This window comes from Misgurnus anguillicaudatus, chromosome 19 (assembly GCF_027580225.2).
Source record: "Misgurnus anguillicaudatus chromosome 19, ASM2758022v2, whole genome shotgun sequence".
In the NCBI taxonomy this organism is placed as follows: domain Eukaryota; kingdom Metazoa; phylum Chordata; class Actinopteri; order Cypriniformes; family Cobitidae; genus Misgurnus; species Misgurnus anguillicaudatus.
The window spans coordinates 33812109-33830228 of record NC_073355.2 but is presented as its reverse complement, the minus strand read 5'-3'; the positions used below and the strand labels follow the sequence as shown (position 1 = coordinate 33830228).

General features: G+C 41.1%; 1 protein-coding gene across 1 annotated transcript; it reads right to left on the bottom strand.

Annotated features, from left to right (window-relative positions):
- Positions 1 to 384: 384 nt before the first annotated feature.
- col1a1a (collagen, type I, alpha 1a) lies at positions 385 to 16510 on the bottom strand. Its single transcript, XM_073857516.1, has 51 exons — positions 16288 to 16510; positions 14806 to 14997; positions 14411 to 14430; positions 14206 to 14241; positions 13459 to 13551; positions 13029 to 13100; positions 12652 to 12696; positions 12394 to 12447; positions 11954 to 12007; positions 11792 to 11845; positions 11654 to 11703; positions 11504 to 11561; positions 11371 to 11415; positions 11205 to 11258; positions 10887 to 10931; positions 10698 to 10751; positions 10162 to 10260; positions 9990 to 10034; positions 9766 to 9864; positions 9611 to 9664; positions 9323 to 9430; positions 9085 to 9138; positions 8885 to 8983; positions 8712 to 8765; positions 8275 to 8373; positions 8017 to 8070; positions 7879 to 7932; positions 7584 to 7637; positions 7427 to 7480; positions 7282 to 7321; positions 7069 to 7170; positions 6786 to 6895; positions 6433 to 6540; positions 6271 to 6324; positions 6109 to 6162; positions 5910 to 6017; positions 5624 to 5677; positions 5460 to 5513; positions 5151 to 5312; positions 4470 to 4571; positions 4274 to 4387; positions 4108 to 4161; positions 3858 to 3965; positions 3700 to 3753; positions 3503 to 3610; positions 3324 to 3373; positions 3032 to 3143; positions 2660 to 2939; positions 2375 to 2565; positions 2039 to 2274; positions 385 to 1744 (listed from the first exon to the last, which is right to left on the bottom strand). Exons 1-51 carry the CDS (start codon positions 16367 to 16369, stop codon positions 1591 to 1593), a joined length of 4344 nt encoding a protein of 1447 aa, XP_073713617.1. The 5' UTR covers positions 16370 to 16510; the 3' UTR covers positions 385 to 1590.
- Positions 16511 to 18120: the final 1610 nt, after the last annotated feature.

The following is an 18120-nucleotide window of genomic DNA, read 5'->3' as shown; positions in this document are numbered from 1 at the left end:
GTTTGGAGCTTCGACCTGAGGGCCACGTCGTGCGGAATTCTCAAAAATGAACCATTTGGATTATTTGTGGATTATTAACCATTTTCTGAGAAAGTGATTTTCCTTGACAGAAGTACAGCGGCTTTATTCAGGTTAGTGCTACTGCAAATTACAAAGCATTTACTAGCTGTTTGCAAAGATTTCCTTAATTTGGTTAGAGATTGCTCAGCGGGAGAGGAAAGCACTTTAGCAAAAGTCAAAATGACCAAAAAGTACCAAAAGACAAACGTTTCTAAGATTTTCTTTAATCTTCCTTTGAGTCAAAACAACTGTAACAGGTGCAAGATGTGCTTCATTCAAGTCCATTGGGCAGTCAGGGACGAGTCAAGATCACTTCTGACAAACTTAAGGTCGACCACTTAACATGCTTTATTTCAGCATTCAAAATAATTAAAAACATCTCATCAAATTATTATACATATACAAAATAGGTACAGATCCTCTTGTTTTAATCCCCCTATGGTGTGTCTGCTTCTCTCATTATATTAGGACTTTTCTACTTTATTGTCTTTTTTAACCCTGGGTAAAAACAAATCAAATCCTAATTACAGAATTTTGGGAAGGAAGTGGGGATGTAGCTGGAAGCAACTGGACAGTCAACATTGGGGGGATAGTTCGTAAAGAAACCAAAAGACAACAACCAAAAAGTGTCAAAAAGCTATTGGGGAAAACAAAAACAGACTCCACCTGCTTAATCTACACTTGAAAAGACTGCGTGCATCACAGCTACAGTACTGCTTCTTTTGGCTCGTAGCATATACACTTCAGAAAGGATGCATCTGTTACAACTGGGCAGCAAGATGCTAGGCATTTCTTTTAGCACCAAAGGCCCTGTGAGCAAAGCGACGAAAAATACATTACTTTCGAAAAAGCAAAACTCTAGTTCACTGCTAACAGGACCTCATGAGGAAAATAGCACCTTTAGCTGTCACTTGCTCTTTAATCCATTCTTCTGTAAAATCCTGACCTGGTATTGGTCAACACTGGGAATTGTAGGTTTCGTTTTTGAGGTAGCCATAAGACATCAAAACAAAGTTGAACCCCATGTTTCTACTAGCTGTACTTTGTGTGACTATTAAAAATAGAGCTGGAATTCGGCACCCGGTGGTCCTAATGGGCATAACACAAAGACGCTTAAATGTCATTTTACATATTTATTTAACACCTGAACATGGTACAAAGCATTTGGTTTTGCTCTTTCATTGTCCTTCCGCAGTGGTTGAAAAAAGTCACGTGGATCAGTGATGTTTCTTTTAAACTCCAGGGGGATTTTACACTTTATAGGTATATATTATTTTCTTGTTGCCAGTGAAACAAATGAGTCTTCTAAAGTATCCTCAGCGTTGGTGGTGACAGTATAGTGGTCCAAAGAAAAAAGCCTGACAACACACAACCACTGTCTTCTGAAGCGCAGGTCTAAGCAAGTGGACCATCTGGACAGCCAATTTGAATTCTAGGGTTTGAATTTTTAATGCATAGAAAAGATTTTAGAGAGATGATTGCTAGAAAAAACACACACGCACACAAACAATCTCAAGTCCAGATTTCTTTTTACAAGAAGCAGACTGGGCCAACTTCAATGCCAAATTCCTGATTAGGTGCACCAACGTCCATAGGGGCGATGTCAATAATAGGCAGACGGGATGTTTTTGATGTTTTGTAGTCGATGACTGTCTTGCCCCATGCACCAGTGTGCGACGTGCAAAAAAAGCAACAGAAAGATAACAGCATTATGTTGCTATATCAACATAGACATTCTTTATGAAATCAAATCTTTTCCACTTTTCCCATTTTAAGTAATTTTTATTCTTGATTTTCTTGCAATTTATTTTATATAAATTCTTATATTCCCATAAACTTAATCACATACATACAGTACAGAGTTACATACACACAGTAACGTTTACTGAGCCATATGCCATTGTCATGTGTGTACTGCTGTGATATTGTTATGGTCACATAAGAAACAACAGAAATGAAAGCCTTTCGTACCGTGCAACCATCTTCGGTGACGCTGTATGTGAAGCGGCTATTGCCCTCTGCTCTGATCTCGATCTCGTTGGATCCCTGCAGCAGAAGAGCCTTCTTCAGGTTACCAGAGGCCTGGTCCATGTATGCAATACTGTTCTTGCAGTGGTATGTGATGTTCTGGGAGGCCTCGGTGGACATGAGACGCAGGAAGGTGAGCTGAATGTTGACATCCTCAGGCTTGGAGCCCTCGCTGCCATACTCGAACTGTAGTGTTTCGGAGAAGAAGCACAGAAAATGAGCAAATACAATAAATGTACAAATTCTGCTATACTTGAAACAAGACATGGCTGAAAAATATCCTCACCTGGAAGCCATCGGTCATGGCCTCTCCGAACCAGACGTGTTTCTTCTCCTTGATGTTCTTGCTTGTGTACCAGCTCTTCTTGGGAATGTTGGACTCGGTTGGATAGACGCAGGTCTCACCAGTTTCCATGTTACAGTAGACCTTGATGGCATCCTGGTTGCATCCCTGGTCGGGGTCAATCCAGTACTCGCCTATGTTGAAATGTAGGAATACATTTAGCATAGTAATGTGGTTCAGTGTGAACAAAGGACCATAGAAAGATAACTGATGTGGCTAGTAGCATACCGCTCTTCCAGTCTGGGTGGCACATCTTCAGGTCACGGCAAGTGCGTGCAGGGTTCTTCTGTGTGCCGTCTGGGCTGACAATGCTCTCAATCTGTTGGCTCAGGGACTTCAGAGTGGTGTCAATCTCAATGTCACGGTCACGCATCACGTTGGCATCATCAGCACGGAAGTGACGGAAGGGATCAGGGGCCTTCTCCTGTGGCTGTGCAATGAAGCCCATGTCGAATCCACCTCCAGAGGGTCCGGGAGGTCCAGGAGGTCCGGGAGGTCCAGGGGGTCCCTAAACCACAGGGCAAATCAAACATAGAGGATTAAAGTGTATATTTGGCTAACTTGGTGCATAATCCTGTAGAAGAGGAAAGATTCACTCACAGATGGTCCAATTTCACCATTGCGACCACGGGGTCCAGGAGGTCCAATAGGTCCAGGAAGTCCAGCCATGCCATCCTTACCATTTGAACCAGAAGATCCAGCAGGTCCTCTATTGTAGAAAGAAAGAGAAAAAGATCCACAGCCAGAAAATATTTTTGTCAGGAACTTTTGTTAACACAGCAACTTCAAAACACAGGATACAATGTTTAAGCCTCAAATAATTAATCAAAGCAGAGAAATTACAGAAGTAAAATTGGTATAGGTTCTATGTTTTGTGAGAATACTTACTCTAGGTCCAGCGGGTCCAGAAGATCCAGCAGGTCCAGGCTCTCCAGATGATCCCTACAGACAAGCATATATAAATATAAGAACTGGACTGCCGCTGATAATAAACATACACTTTGTCCAGCTTGTGGATATTGTTTTGGAGGTTTATGAAGAATTTCCTATGAGTCACAAGGAATTACTTACAGGAGGTCCTGGGGGTCCCTGCATTCCGGTGAATCCTCTGTGTCCCTTCATGCCTCTCTCACCAGCCTCACCAGCCTCGCCTTTGTCTCCACGTGCTCCAGCGGGTCCCTGCACAACAAGATTATACCTCAGTATACAGTAACGTCTATTGAACACATAGAAAACAGCCTAGAAAGGTTATTTGAGTTAGGACTTACAGAAGGACCACGAGGACCAGCAGGGCCAGCAGGACCGGGAGCTCCAGCGGGACCCTAGAAAGGACACATGTATGGTTTTAACTTACTGTACTGCTATGCTTTGTTTGAACACTTAAAAGTCAGAAAGTGCAGTTTTTTATTTAAGATGGAACACTTACAGACTCTCCACGATCACCAGTCTTTCCAGCAGGTCCAAGGGGTCCAGGAGCACCAGGGGGTCCAGGGGCACCTGGAGCACCAGCAGCGCCAGACTCACCACGGTCACCCTGTAATAAGGAGACAATGCGTTTAGTAAATTGAGAACTAGTGACCATGCAGTTTTGTACTTTCTTTATTTAAATAGTCTAATATTGAAAGTAGGTGCCTTGTGTGTAAACATTATGAGAAGGCATAAAGACTTCAGATCACCTTGGGGCCAGGAGCACCATCACGTCCAGCAGATCCCTCATTACCTGGAGTACCCTAATATAAGACATATCATTGTTTGTTAAATATCTGCAAAGCAGAAGAACCTACAATCTTACTGTACATCACTTAAATGTTAAAAGAATGATATATAAGTGTATATTCGGACCTCACGGCCAGGCTCGCCGGGAGATCCAGCCAGTCCAGGGGGTCCCATAGGTCCAGGAGGTCCACGTTCACCAGATGGGCCACCAGGTCCCTGTTTGCCAGGTTCTCCAGATGGCATGATGAATAGGGTTTAGAAAACTTAGATATGTCCTTGGAAATACACACTGGCTGATTGTATGACAGGACACTCCAGATGGGCCGTTCAGACCAGGGAAACCACGCTCGCCTCTTTGTCCAGGAAGACCAACAATACCACGCTGGCCACCAATACCTTGAGGTCCAGGGATACCAGAGGGACCCTACAAGAAAAAGCATGACAGATATTACACACTATGCAAAGCAACTTAAAGTGCATTTAATAGTGGTGTGTTGCCTGGAAATTAAACCAATGACCTTTCATAGTGCAATGCTCAACCAGTTGAGCTACAAGAACAGATAATCTGACAGAGGTAATGTCTGACTTTATGATTTATCCTTATCAAGCATTCTACCTAGAAAAGACTTCCATTTAACTTAATCACTTGGAGGTTATTAAACCATATAGGAAGCTCTGCCTATCACTAGCCTCTATGGGAGTGACACAAACCATTACTTTAGAGTTTGCCAGAAAGTGTAATACTGGGCCAGCTGAAATGTGGGAAAAGATTTTGTGGTCAGACAAGACCAAGATAGAGCCTTCAAACCCAAAAAGCATGTGTGGTTTGGGTATACAGTAACAAAATATTTCAGTCAACAAGATTGTCCTGCAGTGGCCTCGACCTGATCCCATACTGTTTCCACAGTCTAATAAAATGTATGGATATGCAAATACAGTACAACATATATTGGCCTTGAGAAGATGTTATTAAAGATCTTACTGTTCAGCATGAAAAACTTACAGTGGGGCCATCAGCTCCAGGAGATCCTTTCTCACCAGGGGCACCAGGTGGTCCAGCAGGACCAACTTCTCCTGTGCGACCAGAAGGTCCAGTCTCACCACGGTTACCTTTCTGTCCCTCCTTACCAGGGGCTCCGGCAGGTCCTGGTGGTCCAGCGTTACCCTAAGACCAAAAATAATCAAGTTATTAATCAATATGGAAGAGGATTCTTACTTTGAAGCACACAGTTTGAAAACCAATAATGGATTCTGGATTCAGTCTGAATAGAACATGCTAGTTGATATTAATCAGTGATGAAGAAGTTCTTACAGCGGGGCCAGGAGGTCCAACTCTTCCAGCAGCACCAGGGAAACCAGTAGCACCCTTAAAATAAAATACAAATTATGAGTAAATAGCAGAAGGTATTACTTTTAACTGTAGTAAGTATGTCTATCAATACTCAAGGAATTAAAAATTATGGAAGTTATACTCACAGGGGGACCAGCTGATCCACGGGCACCTTTGGGTCCAGTAGAACCAACAGGACCCTGCACAAATCAGATTTTTTAAATAAATTTAAAATAATTATCATAAGTATGAAGACACAGATTATTTTGGATTTATTAAATATTGTATAAATCCAATTACTGTATTTTGCAAAAACGATCTTGCTTGAGGAGAGCTATACTGTATGACCAGTTCTGGGCTAGCAGTTGGCAGAAGTCTAAGAAAATTGTCCCTGTTGTTCCTGAACTGAGTTGGTATAGAAGATAATCACACCTGAGGTCCAGGGGCACCTGTTGCTCCTGCAGCTCCTGGAGGACCAGAATCACCCTTAGCACCATTGTCACCAGGCTCTCCCTTAGCACCAGGCAGACCATCTGCACCCTGTTAGAAAGAAATGAGATGTTTGAACTATGACCTGGTCTACAATCTTTATAACATCTTATAAAGGTATGCTGTTTTTGGTTTTACTCACAGGAGGTCCAGCAAATCCAGCAGGTCCAGGGGCACCAGACTCACCACGCTCACCCTAAATTATAGTAAACATGAGACAATCAGGACATTTCTGTAAAACAGTACAAAGTTAAATTCATCAAATAATCCCTTTTTTCCCTACGACTTATAGGAGTGCACTTACAGGTGCTCCACGTGCACCAGTAGGTCCAACAGGTCCAGCAGCACCAACCTCTCCCTGGATTATGATACAAATGATAGAAAACATGACTGAACAGTCTTTTCAACTTTGTAAGAATTCATCGTAAATGACAACAGGTGTATGCAGTCCAGTTTAAAGATTTACCTTGTCACCAGGAGATCCAGCAGGTCCAGGAGGTCCAATTGGTCCAGTCATACCACGGATGCCATCTTTACCAGGGGCACCATCACCACCCTTGGCACCTTGGTCACCCTATGGTTAAAGTTTTTCATCAAAGTATGTCAAGCATTGCAAAGTGCACTCCTACACTTTGTTTAATCAAATTTGTTTCATAATCTTTGTGCATTAGAACATAGTTGGTATAGAAATTCGTTGTCAAGAGGTGATCTCAAAATTCACTTTGCCTTTGTTGGTTTCTAACACATGAGCCTATGCATACTGCTTAGTGTCAGCCAGTTATAGTAAGTGAATTGTGGTTGTATGTCATTAGCACTTACTCTGTCACCCTTAAGACCTGGCAGACCAGCAGAACCACGATCACCAGGCATGCCTTGAAGTCCTGGAGGACCCTGAGCACCAGGGGCACCTGGAGCACCAGCATCACCCTAAAAAAAGCAAATGAAATGAGCTTTGATATGTAATCTCTGATATTCAGGTTGCTATAGTACCATTTAAGAATTGTCCAACAGATATGATGGTGCGGCTTAGCTACAGTTAAGCTTTACTGACACCAAGTGTCTGAGAATGGTGTGTCAGAACAGGTACAGTAAGACTCACCCTTGGCACCATCATTACCAGATGAACCAGGAGAACCACGGGCACCAGCGGGACCAGCAGGACCAGGTGCACCACGCTCGCCAGGGAATCCTCTGTCACCTCTGGGTTAAAAGTAGATAGATACCATCAGTTCTTGAACATCATACTAATCCAACATTAAGATGTTGTATTGGGGGCTATGCCATTTTGTGATTATGGCTTGTATACTTACTCTGGATCCAGAAGGTCCAGGAGCTCCAGCCTCTCCGGGGGCACCCTTTAATAGGCCAAAAAGGCTAATTAGCATTGGGTCACATCTACTTATATGTAGAGGAAAAGTGCACCCTGCATTTCTGTTTAATCACAAATGCTGGGAACTTACCTGCTCACCAGGCTTGCCAGATTCACCAGTTGCTCCCTGAGGTCCTGGAAGACCCTGTGATGTAAAGACAACGAAGGCATGAGATTTATGATCCCATTGTCCACAGCAGATACTTTGTGTTTTCAGTAAATGAAATTATTGAAAGAAACACATTTACCTGGAATCCAGGTCCACCAGCAGGTCCTTGCTCACCTCTCTCACCAGCAGGCCCCTGTTCAGTAGATGGGACAAAACATTTTAGCCAAATTAGCCAAAATGAATGATCAGAATATTTCTATTTCTTTCAGGGATTTATTTTTCCCCAATTGTAATTTACGCCCATTAGACATTTCATGCAATCATTGTGCTGTATAGAGCGCTATTGGCAGGGTTTCATTAAATAAATACACAATGTTAAAATGACTAGAAACCATGTGACAGGTGCATTGTGGAACACTGAAAGTGCAACTCACAGCAGGTCCAGGAGCACCAGGGGCACCAACATCACCATCCTTACCAGGAGCACCCTATAGTCAAACAAAAAACATTAAGATAAGCCCTAGACAAAAATACAATACACAAAAAGGATAAAAGTGCTGTGAAGTACTTACAGTGGCACCAATAGCACCCATCACTCCCCTCTCACCAGGTTTGCCACCCTCACCCTGTTTGGGGGCAAAATAAAATGTCAAGATGAAGTTGTCTACATTTTGGCTGTTCATAGAGAATACAGGAAATATTTTAACAGTTTGGTTTGTCCCAGTAGTTTAAACTGCTAAGTTAATCTGGCCATTTCCCTAAATGTATTCAGGGGCATAACAGATCAGCTTGCAGAAGTGAAATAATCAAAAGGTAAAGAGAGCACTTACGGCAGCACCCTTAGGTCCAGGGAATCCCATGACACCAGGCTGTCCTCTGGCTCCAGGAGTGCCGGGTGGTCCAGGGCGGCCATCTTGTCCAGGAGGACCCTGTCACAAAGGGCATGAGCTCTTTAGGCATGAGAAGCTTATGTACATTGGATAAATCTCTACATAGGTAGTGGTCATAGTAGATGGGATGTATGTCAGAGTTGACATTTTAAATTATGGCATAAGAATATTATAAATGTGGAGCATATCATAGCTTATACTGATTTGGGCTTCTTGCCCAGTCACCTCTATTTTTGCTGACCATCACAAGCTATGAGGTCAAAACATTGGTGTGCAGACAATAGTGGGAAGGATTTATGACCACTCCAGTATTGGTCCTATATGTTGGAGGGTTTGCTGCTGTATTGGGAGTATTGTCTAAAGAACAAGGAACTTACAGAAGGTCCCAACTTGCCATCAGGTCCAGGGCTGCCAGGGCTACCAGTCAAACCCTATAATTTTCAAGAAGAAGGGGAGGTGGGGTTACATAGTGCTCAGTGACATGGGCACACAAACAATAGGGCCAGTAACCAATGCTAAATGGTACTCCTATAGATGCCAACTTTCTTACCTTGGATCCTGGCATGCCAGGTTCACCGTTGCGGCCAGGCTCTCCAGTGGCACCCTTAGGTCCAGCAATTCCAGGGCCTCCACGCTCACCAGGGGCACCCTGTCACACAGACCAAAGATAGTGTTACAATTTACAACTGCTAAAAATATGAAAAGAAGAAGTATGCTACATGGATTTTTTTGGATCATTTGAAAACTTACCTTAGGACCTGCACCTCCATCAGCACCAGGGAAACCACGAGCACCAGGGGCACCCTGCACAAAAAGATGCAATTTTTGTAGTCATTGCCACTCAGCCACTGCTTCTGAATTATTTGTATTTCTTGTCATTTAAAACTTGTCTGTACAGTACAGTATGTATATATTGAGCTGATATCTTATACAGAGCTCTCCGTTCACAGGCCTACAGTATCTGAATAGGTTTGATGTGGGTACATACACGCTCTCCAGGGCCTCCACGAGCACCAGCAGCACCGGGCTCACCACGGGCTCCTCTCTTACCCTCTTCACCAGGTGGGCCAGGGGGACCCTGAACTCCTGCAACACCCTGGAAAGATAATAAAACAACCATTACGATAATGTATCAATGGTTACATAAGCAACTGGAAATATGGGTCTTTTGAGAGATGAATGAAGTCTTGAAGCAATGTATGTGTTACGATAGTTATAAAAATTTCTGCTAAATTTGAATGATTGAAATCCAAGTCTATGTAAAGAATATACTTACAGCCTCTCCTTTGGCACCAGCCTCTCCTTTGGAACCAGGGGCACCAACCTCACCCTGCAAAACAAACCAAACTGGTAAACAGAAGCAGACAAAAAGCCTAGAATAATTTTAATCCAAAAGTAAAAGTGCAAAATAAAATAGAAATTGACACTTACGGTGTTACCCTTAGGGCCGGGGGCACCAGAAGCTCCAGCAGGTCCAGGAGGACCACGAGGTCCTGGGAAACCAGGAGCACCAGCAATACCAGAAGCACCCTGCAGATGGCAGTAGAGAGTAACACGTTTTAATTTTTAGGGTTTAATTTGAAATAATATGTGCACCTACAAAAGAAATATAAGAAAAATAAGATTTGAGATTTGTTAATAAAAACGATACTTACAGGAGCACCCTTAGCACCAGGGGCACCATCAGCTCCATTGTTACCCTACAGGAAAACAAAATGGACAAAGAGGTCAGGACAGAACTATACAATTTCTCCAGATGGTCTGAGATACTTCTAATCAGGTTTAACTTTTTGAAAAATAAAACAATACTTTAAAAAGATTCACTCCAGCGGGTCCAGCAGGGCCAGCAGGTCCAGGGTTACCAGGCTCACCACGGGTTCCCTGAGGTCCCTCTCCACCACGGGCTCCCTGAGGACCAACCTCTCCCTTGAGAAAGAAGAGAAGAAGAGTGAGGTTTGAGTTGATACACCTAGTTGGTATTAAATATTGTTATGTCAATTATTTTTTTTAAACAAGGCTTGCTTAACTTTATTGTGCAAGATGGATGTGTAGTCTACTCCATTTCTAATGTGTATAATTTAATCTCATAATTAATTAAAATTACTTTAAGTTAAGTAACTAAGTTATTCTAGGATGTCAGATTTATACTATTAACACATTGACCAGGGATGGTTCAGTCAGTGTTACCCTACATAATCCAGATGATTGACACATCAGCTTTGACACAATCTGAATTGACAAGACCAGCTGGCATCTGGCTCTCATGACTCAACTATAGTGCCATCTTGTGGTACTCTTACTTTATTGTGCTAAGTTCAAATCTGTGTGATCATAATGAAAACAATTGAAGGGAAACTCTTTACCTTAGCTCCGGGGCCACCAGGGAATCCTGGGGGACCAGCAGGGCCAGTTGGGCCCTAAAAAGTAAAAAGAAAAGCAAACCACGTTGAGTCGTGTTTCTTTTGCTCGTTCATTGTATTGATTTGTTTTTTCAATTTATTGTTATTTTTTATATTATTCAAAAGATTTTTATTTTAAAAATGGTCACTTACAGGGGGACCAGCAGCTCCAGCAGCACCATCATTACCACGAGCACCCTACAATTAAGGGAGAAACCGGAATTATTTGGAGCCATAATAGAGACCCACATTACAGAAACTATAAAATAAATATTTCAGGGATAATCTGCACACTTCAAAATACAATGCTGAGTATTTTACAAGGATAATATCACTATTTTAAAGGTTTAGTGTGTCAACCCAAATACCATTAAGCACAGTGGACATATTTGTATGTTGTTAGCATGTCTGTAGACTGAAATATAGGGCTTCACAGTATATTCATATAATTTTTACATATACTATACTTACAGCAGAACCGGCAGCACCAGGGCGACCTCTCTCACCAGGCAGACCACGAGGACCCTGGGTAATATAGTTTGATAAGTCAAAAAGTACTATGGCAGCTGAATCTTAAGGACTGCATAAATGCCATCCTTAACTATAGCATTTAAGGATGAAAATAATTGTTACTTACCATAGCACCAGGAGTTCCATTCTCACCAGGGGCACCAGATTCACCCTAATAGGCAAACCAGTATGTTTAGTTTAGTATGCCGAATGTGACATTCAGGTTAACGTGTAATAGCGATTCAAAATGTTTATTTCACCTTGGGTCCGGCTGGGCCAGAATCTCCCTTAGCTCCATCTAGACCGCTGAATCCTCTGAGGTAGACATGAAGGGATGAAGATTAATATCATGTGGATAGATGTCCTGGATCGTCAAACTACAGGATAGATTTTCTGGTGAACTTACTCTGTGTCCCTTGATCCCTGGAAGTCCGGGGGTTCCGGGGAATCCACGAGCACCCTAGGTAGTAAGCGATATGTTTTTAATATATTCAAACTTGAAGACATAAGTTATTTTACTGTGTTATGCTAGGACTCTCAACACTCACCTGTGGGCCGGTGGGTCCACGCTCACCTGCGCGACCAGGCTTGCCAGATTCACCCTACAAAGAGTCAAAGAAGGTGGAAAAAGGAAGGGGTTAGGTTATATCACTGTTATAAGCATAAAAAAATGCCAAAACCTTTCCTTATACTTTGTGTGGTTTACTTACATCTTCTCCGTTCTTTCCAGGGGGGCCAGCAGGACCACGGGGACCCATGGGACCCTAAAATTTTGAAATCAGCATTAAAGTTATGTTAGAAAATGTATTTGAGTTTGCATGTGCATATATGTGTCTTACATTGTGGTGGTGTCGGTATGAATTAGTCAATGATAAAAAGTAAACTAAAATCTACTAAAATTAGTTTTAGCTGATCCAGTAGCGCTAGTTATAATATGTCTCCACACTTTGATTCAGCATTCTAGATAGCTATGGTCAAGATTCATCATTAAAGATCCTGTTGACCTTATTTAACCTTAATGAGTAAAATTGCAGCTATGGCAAAAATGCACGTTTTTTTTCCAAATTTTATTTGGTGATCTTTTGGGGCCTTGAAGCACGTGAGGAAAAATTGTGTATTTGATTCGATTAAAATTAGTTTATATACTCACAGCAGCACCAGCCTCACCAGGCTCACCAGGGGGACCAGTAAAACCTTGGGGTCCCTGTAAAGATTGACAAAAGAAAACACATGCTTTATTATATTGTAATATTGATACATGGGATTGAACTCTAGAATTGTGTTTTACAGTTATGTGTTACACATTTATGTCTCTTTTGAAATTGTAAAATTCCAACATATATAACTGTATAATATTTATATATAACATCATGTAATGATGGTAAATTTTTAAAGAATTGTTACTCACAGCTGCTCCAGGAGGTCCAGGGGGTCCACGGGGGCCCATGGGTCCCTATGAAGAAAGAGAAAAGGGATGCAGAGTCAGTACACCTGCAAACTGAAAGTGTAATGCCAAGTAAGAAGGCTGTTTAAGATTAAAGTCATGATATGTTTTGATGAATTGGTAAGATAATAGTTAGCAGGTGTTTGTAGCATGACAGCTAAATTGATGTTATCTTTCATTAAGAAAAAAATGTGCAAACCTCGCAAGTAAATCTGCATTTTGTAAATATACTACTAAACTGATCTTTACATCAGCCAGAGTGCTTGCATGGATGTGTAATTTTATATATACAGTTTCAATAGGAATACGGTTAGCATGTGGACTTATGCATGTGTGCTAACCATGGGGCCTGGGACAGACATTCCACCGCCGGATTTCTCATCAAAGCCACCAGACATCTGAGGAGAAAAGTTCTGTGTAGGGAGCAAAAGAGAAAAAGCTTGTCAGTAATTTGAATTTTAGGTTGCTCAGGTGCTCTGAGATGAAACCATTTCTTAAAAGAGATATCAGCTCATCTTAGCAAACCAAAGCAAGTTTTAGCACAATCTTTCTTGAGTTTATCTCAAGCAATGCACTTCTGGTTCCAGGGTGCTGTCCACTATAATGGTGCTGAAAGGTGACCCCTAAGGATGTCCTTACTTAATTGGTACTTAAACCAATACGTTGGGGACAAAACTCCCAGACGTTTATCACGTCCAAGTCGTTTCTTTACTTTATTTGACTGTCTCTTACAAAGGTTTAATATTTTCTCTTTTTAGGTGAGATACGTACTCCACCAAGTCCAGGAGGTCCAGGGGGGCCTGGTGGCCCAGGAAGGCCGGGCTGTCCGGGGATTCCATCATTGCCGGGAGGACCAGCAGGACCCTGTTTTATAAAGATGAGGAAAAATATGATTTGAGTGAATGTTGCTGATGATACGCTATGTAACATGCAGGTTTATACAGTTCACATTAAAGGCCTCACAGTTCAACATCATGCATAGCATCGCTAAATCAGTCCAACTTGGTACAAATGTAATTTAGGGAAAACAGTTACTTCATGTGTAATTCTGTCATTTCTTTGCTTGAAATGCAGACTAGATAATTTTCCTGTATTTCATTACAATGTTACTGTACTGTAAATACCCTAACATGGTTAACTACTAGCTACACGTGCCTGCTAACATCATTTTGATAAACAAACACTGCAATAGTGCATAAATGAATGAATAAATAACCAGTGTTGTCACATTCTGTGTCTTTAGACATACGCGTGCATATGTGGTGTAATAAGACAAAACTACACCAACCAAATTTACTAACAAAACAACTTAAAATCACTATAACGCCTGAATGCATTTGGAGATCAGGAAAACTTTAAAATATGAATGACTTTATATTGTAAGATGTAAAGTATAACTCTTCCTGCCTGTGCAGAACTGAAATTGATTGAAACATGAGGATTTATAAATAGGTAAACAAAAACATTGATTCACGATGAGCAACGCGTACATAACAAAAAAGAGAAAATGAAACCTACCCTCTCACCCTTCTCACCAGGAATGCCCATAGGTCCCTAAAAGAGAGGGAAATGTAAGCTTTTTTAACTAGTTTACATTTTTCAAGAAACTCTTATATATGGCGTACTTAATAGTAAATGCATATTGACTGATATAATATATACTAGTGACTTTACATAAGCAACTCATCAATAAAAGCTTATTTTAAAGAAAAGAAACATTTACCTCAACATTGGGTTCCTGATCTATAAAAGTAAAAAAAGAAAAAAAAATTAAAACCATGTCATAACATAAAACCAAATTAATTGTATTCCTCTTTCGAGGATAAAACACATAATGCCACCCATAATAAAAGTATCAGCAATGACACTGTTTGTCAGTGTAGGACTGTTGTTTATCCCAGTAAGATTTAGGCCCTAGATTAGGCCTACTGGGCCAAAGGATCAGGGTGTTGAAATAATCCAGAGATTTGGCCATAAAGCTGGACAACATCCAAAAAGGAAAAAGGGAGAATATGACGTGGATCCATGATTATCCCAGGACACCACACAATTTTAAAAGTGGGAACTGTGGATCTTGTGTTTCCAAGAGAAAACAGCTTGAGAATCAAGGCGTCGTACCGTCGTCTGGGCAGACGGGGCAGCACTCGTCGTGGGGAATCACTGGGTTGGCGCAGTCAGTCGTATCCTCGCAGATCACCTCGTCGCACATAACAGTGCCGCTGTCGCACACGCAGATTTGACATGGCTCGGGTTTCCAGACGTCCCTGTCATTGTAGACCTGGCCGTCCAATGTGCAGCTGCCAGCTGTGCCTGCGGAAATAACAAACAAGATCATAAGCAGGAAAGTATGAGTTACGGTATCCGTTGTTTAAATATATGAGATTAAATGCACTTATTTAGTCACGTACTATATTCAAATTATTATATTGTATTTGGTATTAAATCTGTTGATAGTTGCAAAGAGGCATTTTGTTTTCTAAAACGTTTTTTTCCCTGAGGGGCGTGGGAACATGCAAGGTGAGAATGGTGGGTGTTAAATGCAGACCCCGTCGTGACGCACTTATACTGGAAAGGTGTTGGTCTGAACATGAACTCTGGGTGGCGTCATGCTTGTATTCCCAAAATCCATTATTCAGGAAAAAAGTATATGGAAAAATGTCCACGTCCGCCGAAGCTGACCGTCCATTATAAAGTAATAGAAAACTGGTTTGGCAACGACTTGCGTTTTCCTTAAGTGGAAAGTCTGCAGAGTCCGCATGTGTTTCCAATCATCATAAAAGGAAAAAAAGGATGGGGGACCGTTTCGGGGCAATTGTCTAAATGTGATGTTGTTGCGTATAAAAACCTCTGGGTGGCGCTGTTAGACTGCATTATAAATATAACGCTTTAAACTGGTTAAAGTGGAAGTATGAAACATGTAAATGTTAAATGGATTTAATTTTAACTTTTGATCTATTCCAGCTTTCTTTATAATTTGAAGTAGATCATGCTGCTTTGTTTTGATGCAGTTAGCAGACCTCACTATCCAGTTTACATGTAAGATGCTCCAAATACCAGTCCAAGAATGAGATCATCCTTTTGCTGAGGAAAACTTTTTCCGACCATGTCTACCCTTATTCGGATAAAAAACGAGAAACGTGTTTTTTTAACTGGCAAATATTTGCTCCAAGCAATAAATTGCATTTAAATCTACATTTTATAATTTAATATTTATGTTCAAAATCATATATCATAGGATACCTGATTCTAGGTTCCCCATCTGCTTTTGTCTTCTAGCAGCTGAAAGCTGAAACCTAGCTTGAGGATAATAAATTGCGCACGGATGAGAGGCTGAAAACCTGTGCCAACTTGTTTCCAAAGGCTCGCGCATGCAGAGCTTGGAAAGGCCCATTGGGTCTAAATCACATCCAGGTGTTTTTCCCATTTCAGAACAAAAACGTGCAAACTTAATGCACAGCACATACTATAGGACAATTTTACGCGTTTAGTGATTCTTCTCACAATCTCTCCATTCTCAGCATCACAAAAACGCCTCACCCCTTTTGCAACCATCAGCTTCCAGCAAAGCTTGAAAACTTTTAGGAAAGTTATGATACTTACGATCGTCCTCGCCTTGTCCTCTTGCCAAAAGCACCGTTGCGCTGAGCAACAGCGCCAACCGAATATCCACAAAGCTGAACATGTCTAAATATTAGACATGTAGACTCTTTGAGGCGAGGGAAGCTCTTTTTTCCTTTAGACTCCAATCATACACGGGTAGGGTCCGGTCTTCAGTGACTCCAATTCAGACCCCAGCAGAAACTCCCTACTGCCTAAACGAACTCTAGGGCCTGGCTTTTATACCCCAAACTTTCTGGGAGGCGCCGGGCGCACCAGATAACTCCAGCATGTTCACATTTAATAGTATTGCGTCCCTCCTTCACCGGACGGAGGGGCTGTCTTCAAAACGTTTTCACCCCGACATCTAAAGAAATCTGATCTCTTAATAAAAAGGTGAGGGTTTGCGCTCCACACTTCTTTTGGGCAGGTTGTGGGTTGTGTGCCAAAGCGACCACCTGTATTGCGCGCCGGACTTCTTATTTCAAGACTTTTCTACTAAAGAATTTCTTCACGATTATCTTGGAGACGAGGACGACATCGTGTTTTTATCTTATTTTATGTATTTTATTTATTATTTATTTTTATTATTTAAAGATTTCACAAATCAGCTTTTATTGATGAAAGTTTGCAGTTATTATCGTCATGATGAAAATTAGTAATAGACTGATAATAAAAATGACTGTAGATTTGCATGAGATCGATTGAAAATTTAATGTTAGAATATCGATATATAAGTGTTTTAAAGTTATTGACAATAAAATATGAAATGTTGACAGCTTGTGCAAAATACGTTTTTAATATTTAATTGCATTTTCTATTGAATTTCTTATTGTTAACTGAAAGTATGTGCTTGGTAAACGTTTGAAATGCTCTTGAGATGCATACACTGTAATTAGTCTTATTTATTTACATTTAAATATAACCAAATTGGCTGTACAAGTCGTTTCAACTTATGTGACGATTTTGCACTAAAGTTAAGTTGCTTAACTTATCGTGATGATGTAAAAACATATGCCATCATGACTTTTATTGATCACATTTTCACAGTAGCTATTCAGGATGGGCACACTTTATTTGTTAATAAAAGCATAACAACATTTGAAACTGACATTATACTGCCGATTTTTTAAAAATAAATGCATATCCTAAAAACACAGCCACGCAGGGCGACAACTCATCGTGCCTTGGTTATGATATCTCAAAAAAAGATTTGGCTCGTCAGCAGCTCCATCTCTCTTCCGCAGACACGTCGCACCTCTGTAACAGTCCAATCAGAGCTGACGCTACCCCCCCTTCATCTTCACATCATCCAAGAGCTGGGACTGCCTCATCCCTCGCTGAGTAATACAGATGAAAGTCATAAGCATTGAGAGAGAGAGAAAGAGAAAACGCCACCTCATCGCTTTCAGGTGCATATAGGGTCAAGGGCGAGGAAAGCGCTCGCGCTGTAGTCTACATACTGTACAAACACAATGACAGCTCATAGCAATACGACATAAGGATTGCATTGCACGTGCATTGAAATAATAATCTACTTACTGTAGAAAGTTGGTTTGGCAAGTGCCCACATGAAGAAATACTATAGTAGTATTTACTACTGTAGTAAATTGTAGTATACTGTTAGCAATTACTAGGCTAGACTTTGTAAATGTACAGTATAGTATTATGCAAGCTGTGGTAAACACTTTTGATATTGTTCAAAATAATATAGCATCTAGGAATTTACTGCAGTTTACTAGTAAATACTAAAGTATATTACAGTACATTCATGTCAGTTGTGAGCAACTTCTATAAGTTGACACGCACATCATTGGATTAAAGATATCAGAATGG